General features: G+C 44.2%; 1 protein-coding gene across 1 annotated transcript in view; it reads right to left on the bottom strand.

The window, feature by feature from the left end:
• Window positions 1-3,603: 3,603 nt before the first annotated feature.
• Window positions 3,604-9,567, bottom strand: part of T265_01703 (hypothetical protein) — a gene marked incomplete at both ends in the record, with an annotated part of 7,937 nt that continues 1,973 nt past the window's right edge. Inside the window, one exon of the mRNA XM_009165769.1 lies at window positions 3,604-3,784. Within this exon, the coding sequence (XP_009164033.1) occupies window positions 3,604-3,784 (181 nt within the window). The remainder of the gene's footprint in view (window positions 3,785-9,567) is intronic.

Raw genomic sequence — 9,567 nt, 5'->3', positions numbered from 1 at the left:
TGCGCCTACCTGATGAGCCCCAAGAAGGGCGAAACCGGTCGTGGGCTGTCGATGGATTTTCAGCAACCTTATGAGTAGTACATTACAAATACACCAACTGTTTGCCAAATTTACCGAGCCTTTGTGGATAATGTGCGCCATCACCAAGATTAGCAATGTGGATGAACTCATGTTGGATCCGGCTGAATCTACAGAGATTGTGGCTTGCGTGATTGCACGTCCTTTTACTGTTCTGATTCACAAAACTATGGGCTGCACACATTTTGTTCGTCACAAAGTGCTAAGTGGTGCAAATTTTCGAGATATGACGGATTTGAGATTGTCCAATGCTGAATGTTGAGCTTTCCCACGAAGGTTTCACACCAATGAGTGTATATCAGACTTGCGAAGATCAAACTGGCTAGGAAATCATATGACTGTTTTTTTTATTTTTGTGGTGCTTTCGTCCTATAAGTGAAGTCGATCTGTGCTGAAAAGCCGAGAAGTGCTCTGCAGATGTTTCATGCTTGTTGGGAATCACCAGAAGTGCGCATTTCACAAACTCAGAGAGCTTCTGACCCTCCATCTAGCGCCGACTAGTGGTTCGGACACCAGCGGTGATTAGCTCGCGCTTGGAAACGATGCAGTGCCACTCATTCTCCAGTAAGGACGGAGCATTTGCAGAGGATCTTTTACCTTACGGTCACACGACTGGCTTGTCGAGCAGCGACTTGTCAAATAAAAGTTTCACTCATCGAGTGAAGTTTATTCTTCCACTGAGCCACTTATATATTGTTGGTAGAGTGAGGAGTTTTAGGATTTTTGTGGTGGTTTCGTCCTGTAAGTGAAGTCAATCAATGCTGTTTTTTTATTCCCTCAGACCCTCCGAACTACAGTAACCCCTTTGAAGAGAGGATACCATCGGACAAGGTGGTTTTGGCCTTCCCCTGTATCTCACTTTGAAGTGCATTTAAAGTTAACCGTAGCGCTGTTGTGGAAACTCCGGCCCAGTGCTTTTCTGCGAATTGACCAACCTTGGAATGAGATTGTGACGTATTGATCGACTAGAATCCCAACTTTCGCGTCACGTATCAGCCCGGTATTCAGGTTGAAAATCTGAAACGTAATGCTTACAAGCGTCCTTGAAGTTGTCAACATTGGAAATACTTGTTTAGCCGAAGACCTACTCGGAGGGTCCTGCTTTGTGGAACTCGAGCTACACCACATCGACAGAATGTACTCGCAGTTTGTCAGTCGTGTTGCGCGAGAAACTGCAGAACGTTTGATCAGTGATCCCGCAGACCTACTGATGCAGTATTGTTGCTGGCAGATTTTGGAACATTAGAGATGTGACTGAAGGACAGGAGGAGATACATGCTGTCATAGGGGGAGCGAAACAGTCAGCCGTCCAACCACTCGTGGCCAGACAGTCAAGTGTTCAACCACTAGCCGGGAAGTTGCGGGTAAGAAACACTCTGGGTTTAGTGAGATCCGCAGAGCTGTTACTCTCCCTCATGGATGAAGGGGTAAGAAACGCTCTGGGTTTAGTGGGATCCGCAGAGCCGTTAATCTCTCTCATGGATGAAGCGGCTGTGCAATACCTCCCGGTTTTCCAGCATAGATTGACCGCAAAGAAAGGGAGAAACCCCAACTGAGTATGTGAAAGTGCTTTGTGTGAGTCTTTACAGAGGACATTCACAGCCGCTTCATCATCAATGGAACATGGGCATACGTCGCCATGAAACTGTCTATTGTGAATACTTCAGGGATTTCTGCAGTGTGCGTAATGCCAGAACCAGAAGCTTAAATGTAAGTGTTTGGGATCTAAGCCTTCCGTTGCGAGTCCATGGTTCATGCGTAAACACCAAGGAAGAGCTAGTGGCTGCTAGTGGGGTGATAGTCTGCACAACGGCGTTGACGGTCGCGGTTTGCGAGAGTTGGTCGCCTCGCCTCCCTCGAATCGATGGATTGTATTTGCAGAACGAGTGTTTCCACCGATATTTATCCGCGGTATCCAGCTCCGATGCAACCTGCTCAGGACGAAATTTAGAAGTGCTCGGCATGGTCGTGGTGGCCAGACGATCTTATGTCTTGGAAACTGTGGCCAACCGGAGAGTTTGGTGCATATTTTGCAATCCTGCTGGATTACGCATGATGCCAGATGTGCTTGTCATAATCGGGTTGCGAGGGACTCGCTAAACGTCTCCTTCGACTTGGATAAACCGTCTTCGGGGAGTTGAGAGCACTCACTTCGACGGCCCTCATCAAAGCTGACCTAATCGCTGTTCGAGATCGCCGAGCAACTGTAATAGACGTCAGCATAGTATCAAATGGGCACGGAGTGACTGTGTGGAAGGAGAAGAAGCAGAAGTATGGTGCTGATGAATATTCCCTCGCCATAATCTCCGCCCTACATGCAATTGGTTGTGATGTCGACTTTCTGGTCCACCAGCCAATGATCATCTCTTATCGAGGGATCTGTTTTCCTCAATACGCCAAGACTGTTATTGAACTGGGACTTCCTGAGGTCGCAGTCAGTGGCTTGTGTTTGCTTGCTATTGTGGGCTCTCTGCGTACTTATGACACATTTATGCGTGCACATGACGTTGAATGTACATTTTTGCCATTTAATCTCACACCAGACCCAGTATGACGGACACTTTGTGCTTGATGTGCGAGTCTTGATTGTGCTAGCGCTTACCGCGCCTTCAAAAGCATTCAACATTGTTTGTCCTTTCTTCCGTTGTTAGTCTTTAGACGCGTGTTTCCATACCAAAATTTCTGCATACATTGGTAATCATCTCATCTGACTGGAACTGTCGCTGGCATGAATTCGAATGAGACGTTTCTCTTTTTCCCCCATATTCTCCTGTCATCCCTTCATATCCGTCGCTTGCATTCACGTTTTCGTTTTTGACCACGCTTTTCAAAAATAAATGATAACAGTAGCGGAATTATACAACAAAACAACTAGGGATCGCATGTGGTTTCCACGCGTGGTTTACTGGCGGTTAGCGAACTTCAGCACAATGACTAGAATTGTCAGAGGGGTTAACAATCCATCAGGCATTATTCAACCACTAAAAAATAGTTTGATTTTCAGAATAACTTCCATCAATGGTGTAACTTTGGCCACCAATTTCCTAATCATCCTGGATACCGGAAGCTTCATAACAGAGCTCCCAGCTTCTGTGGTGAGCCAGCTGTTCACAGCGATTGGGGCCAGACCATACCCGGAGGATTATACCGTCAACTGCAATTCGATTGGAACAATGCCGGCACTGGTATTTCATTTAAATGGCTTCCAACTAGTTTGGAAACCGTCGCAATATGTTGATGTGGTAAGTTTTTTTCAGAAATACCACACTTATCTTAATGGCTTCTTACTAGGAGTAATATTTCTTAGTTGACCAAAATCAGGGCAGTGAAGCAGACATCAGAACTTTCAATATTTGTCATTTTGTGTCAGTATGAAGTCGATCTCATCGGGCTACTTTTCTTCAATATTGATGCACGCCTCGGCTCCTACTTTGGGTCGCAACGCCGAGATGGCGAACGAATACATGTCAATTTATTCTGGTGAACTTTCCACAATTTATCTGAACAATTATGCTGTTGAAGGCGTTACTTAACAGTACCGATTAAACAGGCTAGCGCCAACTCGCCCACACGTGTTGCATTCTGTAATCCTGACTTCGAGATGATACCAAACAACTTGAGAATGATAAAAATGGTATCGATTTGAATATTATTATAAGCGGTAGGTTCAGTTGACATACCGTTGAAGAGCCCGTATACATCAAGTCTGTAATAGGAGTGAGGCAAACTGGTGAGCCCCGAGATACGAGGAACTGGCAGTGGACTGACAAAAATTTTCATCAGCAGTGTGCCTAGTGTAGATCTTAGATGATGGGTGTGGTCGCAGGCAAGGAAACTTCCATCCTGTCACAAATGGATCCAAAACTCTAGGCTACGCAGATAGCCTTCTGAGGATGAAGATCCGCTTGTCAAAACCCTCAAAATCAGACACTTTGAGAGAGCAATCAAGAACAAGCACCCTCCACAGTGAGCTAGCGAAATCCGAAAAGCATGGTTATTGATCTGTTCGCCATAACCTATGCAATTTTGGAACAGTGAAAAAGGTAGTATCATTGTGAAGTAGTATTCTATTATAGCCGGTTGTTAGATGCACGCCCTCCGAACATATTCAATGCAGATAAGGTCACTTAATCTACACCAATTTACGGAAAAAGTGATTAGAGAACCCCTCTCATTTGCAAATTAAATGGTCTTCAACAATTCCCTTTGCATGTCTAGGGTCCCCCAAATGCACGCGTCGTACAAAGCTGACCCTATAATACATTAGGTGCGATATTCGGGATATACCAGTGAAAGGAAGAAGGCCTTCGCTGTGGAGTCATTAGAAAATGCCAACTGACCGGTTACATACCACTGGATAGAGAAGCAAAACTCTCATTCATTTGCATCTTATTTACAAAAGCTGAACATCCATCTTCTCCTGAACGCGTCTTCCTGAACTTTCCTGGATATTCATTGACTCCAATCATTCATTGCTGAAATTCGAACAAATGTTACAAAGCGACTCCACAAATTCCGCAACAGATCTCCCCTTTTCAAGAGACGCAAAGCGAAATTCCGGGAACAACACATACTACTCGCATGCCTCCCTATCAGCAGTATCACCGTTACACCAGTATATATGCAATGCTGGAGGATGTTTAATGGTCATGAACGAGAGATCCAGCTGAACTTATTTGGGTGCCAGACTGACACGAAACTAAATTGCAACTGAAAGTATATCAAAGGTTACACGCAATTCGCTGATCAATTAGAATCTGAGGATGATGGGAACTTGGTGAGTGCGTCTACCTGATGAGCCCCCAAACGGCAAAACCGATCATGGACTGCCGAAGAGTCTTCAAAAACTCTGTGGATGGCCTGGTCTGTCAGAGCATAGTGATTCTTCTAAACGAGTAGAGTCCAAGTGGACTGATTCATTCAATCCTTAGGAATGGGATGCTGAATCCATAAAGACGGAGTGTACACGTGACTGTTCATCACCACCATCACCTGTCATATAAAAACCACGAGCCAATTAGATACAGATTCCAACGGGGACACTGCATTCTTGCTTTATAGATTTTGTTCCGTCTTATACAAGTGTATTCAGGGGACACTGTCTGAGTGTTCATACACAGTCTACAGAACGACCAGTTCTTTTGCCCGCACCAATATTCTTAGAAGAATAACAATGAAAATATATTTAGAATGAATTTGAGGGTCAAAATGTGTGCAGGTGTATCACTCTGTGGTTTTGTACCTTTCACGATGCTGTGGGAAAATGATCCTGTTTGAAGCTAATTGAGTTTTCGTTCACTCTTTTGGCTCGCGTATACTGGACATGCTAAAAATATCCTGCCACAAGTTCATTTATGCGGCAATACCTTGTCTCATTTCGTCAGGTATCGCCAATCTATTGTCGGTTAACAATCCGTCCGATGGCGCCAGGCTCCGTGGCAGACGGGATCCTGGGAATATCGTTTCTCCGACACTTCACTACGGTATTTGACGTGGACAATGAACGAGTGGGATTCGCCGATCCTGTCTCATAGGGTCGATGTGAATTCGCCTCGTTGAGTAACATGTTTGTTCTAATTTCACATTTGACACACATTTGTGTGTTCCATGAGGAATTCTCGCAAACTGAGTTATTCTGTCATATTATATTGTCGCCCATTTGGATGAATCCTCATTCTATCAAGTCCCCATTCGTAGTTTGTTTTACGTTGTCCACTGAGAGGTAACGATGATGAATATCGTTGATTATGTTAATGAACTCCACACTTCGTAATAACTGTTCTTCTCCTTTCTGCCGACTGCTGCCACGTCTTCTGAGCTATGGGCAACAATTTCCTCCAGCTCTGACAGTTTTGCACAGCTATTCACTTGAGTTAAGCATGTGTTCAACTAACCGCGGTTTTGTTGATCAACGTTTTTGTTCTGAGTTCACCTTTGACACTCATTTGTATGTTTCGTGTCGAATTCTCACAACCTTAGTCATTCTGCCGTATCATATTGTCGAAATTTCTGGATGAATACGGTTTTAACGACTTTGGTTTAGAGGTTGTGCTCGTCACTAGACGTGAAATCCGTGAACATAGAACGCGTATTCAGCAAACAGTTCACGGTGAACCTTGCTTGTTTTCGAATCAGTCGAGGTGATCCGAAATTGGGGATTTCACCCCATCGGTGCACAGTTGACATGTCACCTGAAAGAAACACGAAGGCTGAGATACTGCTCGATTGCCCAAGCCTAGATTTGACTATTCGAGATGCAGAGGTTGGTTTCGAAACATGGACCATTCAGTCAATGATTTCACGCATTAAACACAGAGCTGTCTCAAGGTCGGATCCAGTACATTTAAGATTCACCATAATACGATCGCTGTGCAAGATATCGTAGACGAGTGATCGCGCAAGATGGCCCAAGAGTTGAGTTCACGAAAGAATGCATCGGGGATGCGTCCACATTGACCTATATGTATTGCAGTTCCCTTGAACAATACAGCCAAGATGACCTTTGGTGGGTGCGCGTTCCCCTGGTGGAAGCAAACTTCATCGGGGTAGTTTCAACCATTCATAGTGGTTAAGTGATACGCTCAGGCTTTTGCGGCATTATTGTGATTCTCCTTGGTAAAAGCTGAACTGTGGCAAACAAGCTTTTCAAACACCGCTATTCGTTGCCGATAGAACCCCGTTAGGAGGACGGTACCAAGGTTCAGGTCTAAACTATTCGGCTCCTCTCCAGGAATCGACACTTCTGGTACAGAGTCTACACAAATACACCGAGTATATGACAGGCAGTGGAAAATGCATGCAGGGTGTGGCATCATTAGACGATGGTTTTACATAGAAGTCTCTGTTACAGCCACATTAAGAAGCTGCAGTCACGATTATAAACTTGGTTTTATGAAATTTCTTTCAAAACAGTAGCCCATATATGTTCAACCAAGGCCTAGTAAAAGACTACCACTTAGCCGTGCATCTATATACTTAGAAAAATAACACTGAAATTTACACTGACAGTCGAAACACATAAAGGTTTGTCACTCTGTGATTTGTAATTTTCAAACAGAATGTCCCTACCTCAAACGAGTCGTAGCGTTGCAGCGTTGTAGCGTACTGCAGATCATGAGATTGGCCTAACTCACAGGGCTTCATTGCTAGTGGTCGCCATGAACTTCCCAGTTATAAACCAGTGTACCATGTTGTGAATCCATGAGTACCGGAAAGGTCAACGACGGTTTATTGAAGATGAACAGACATGGTGAGTACTTGGCAGCTTCTTAGAATCTGCATGATTTTTTGTCCGTAACAGATAATAAACCAGACTTGCCACAAAATTCTGGATGGACCCCATTTAACGTAAGTTTGGGCTTATCCGAGATGACCCCACGAATTCGATAGGAAATTGCACAAATTATATTCAAGTGTAACTCTCAAACCAAACGTTTTGTATATTTGTGAGTCTTCGAAGAGTTTTCAACAACCTTGTGAGTAGTTTCCTTTACGCAAGAGAGATCTTCGACAAGTGATTCGGTCTAGTTAGTCAGGAACATCTTTCAGAGTTGGCATCCTGAATTCTTCTCTCAGTGGGAATTTATCCACTAACTCAATTTCTATACAAGTAGTCGAAGAAATACCGCAATAAAACAAGTACCCGATGTTAGAATATATCATTTGAGGCCCCATTTGTGCCTCATTTCTAGCTAGACAGACACACGGGGGATATCAACCGGAATAGGAATAGCTGGAACCTACTGACGGTTGTGTGCACATTGGCGATTTCATCCAGAGCGCCTACCAAGAACAAAAATGGTGTAGGGTCACGGTCGATTTGTGAAACTCGCTGAAATGCTAAAACTGTGAGATCCTGTCTTGAAAAGAATGATGTTGGCTGATCACTTTGAAAGTTCACTGTGCAAGTTAATCAATGGGTTATATTTCGAAGGACACTTTGGAGACATTGAAAATCAATCGCAAAGTTTACGGTCATCGTCTAGCACTAATTTTCCAAGCCCGGATAAACAATGAGAACAGTTATGAGCAAAGAAATCTTCATCAGCCTGCTCACCATACTCATCAATATACACCATAGTTATGTTTATTATTGTGTACCACACACTAGCCCAAACTGTGACTCTTTCTAAGGAGGATAATCCTGGATTCTATCCAATCAGATTTCACCAGGTTTGAAGGCGTTGAACAAGAGTCACGTATACGTCCACCGTTGCAAATAAATGACGCCTACCTTATGCTTTATGGATGTTCCAATTCAACCAAAGACTGTGGAGCATTGTCGGAAGCTCTCAATACTGAAAATTAATCGTGGGATAATGGGTACAATTCGAACGTGACAGGCATCATTCGCTCGGAGGATGTTACACGCAGAAATATCGTCCCCCGAGGAAAATTTGATAAACACTGCTCGGTGGACTGCCGTCAATACTACTATTGCCTTGTTGTTTGTTGCTGAACTCGTTCAACTAACTCCAAGGTGAGGAAATTCCGTTATCTTTAATAGAGGTTTCGTCCTGTCATCGTAGCCAATCTATACTGAAAGATCGCGGCTGTTTCGTTCTCCTTAGCAATCATCAGCTGCATGCATCTCACAAAACACAGAGAGCTTGGAACCCGTGACTTTTCGGCCCTAGGCCGGAACACCTAAACTTTTGGCCCTGCGTGACTGACAAGCAGTGTGATTGGGTCTCATGTAAACAAGACACGGAACCACTCGTCGGTCAGTCACCGGTCACCGGCATCACCTGGTCAAGAGGTGACTCATTCTCTCGCTGAAATTTTTACGCGTTTTTAGTGATGTAGGGTAACTTTTTGAATTTCAGTGGAGATTCTCAGAACTCAGTTCTACTCCAAATCCATTTTGCATGCTAGGATGCATACGTCCTCAGATGTTTTGATGCCTTGTGTACCATGTGTAAGACCGCGTGTGGCTAGCGGATAGCGGAGCGAAAGCTTCTGGCGAATCGACAAAGCAAGTCCAGCAAGATGGACTTGTTATACTTTCGTTTAAACACCGTGCGCCACATAAAATATTAGGCACTTCATCAATTTTCCATCGAATCCCTAAATAAATTTATATTTTGCGTTTAAATCCGACCTACGTTTACGTTAAGAAAAGTCGCTTCGTTCTGTATCTGTCCAATAATTCGTCAGCTATCTATTTAACCGTTAGGAAATGAGTTAAATACCTAAGAGAATGTCATCCTTCCTTAGAATTCAAATGTACTCTGTAAAATATGACAGCCACGACAATATCTGTTAGGCGAAATTCCACACGGATCCCGCTTTACCGCTCGCAGTCAGGTGCTGCTACGTCCGTCCCACGCAAGATTGGCCGAAATTTCGGGACTCTTGGCGGCCCTGCATCAAACCGAGATCTGATTAGTCAAAAGTCTGGACCCAACAGCCAGTCATGACCCAGTATTGCCGAATGCCGGTTGCCAGTGGCGCATCCAAAACGTGTCAGAATTTCCAGAAAGTTAACAC

The sequence above is a fragment of the Opisthorchis viverrini genome (assembly GCF_000715545.1).
Source record: "Opisthorchis viverrini unplaced genomic scaffold opera_v5_18, whole genome shotgun sequence".
NCBI classification, from domain to species: Eukaryota; Metazoa; Platyhelminthes; class Trematoda; order Opisthorchiida; family Opisthorchiidae; genus Opisthorchis; species Opisthorchis viverrini.
This window is presented reverse-complemented; position numbering and strand designations above follow the sequence as displayed.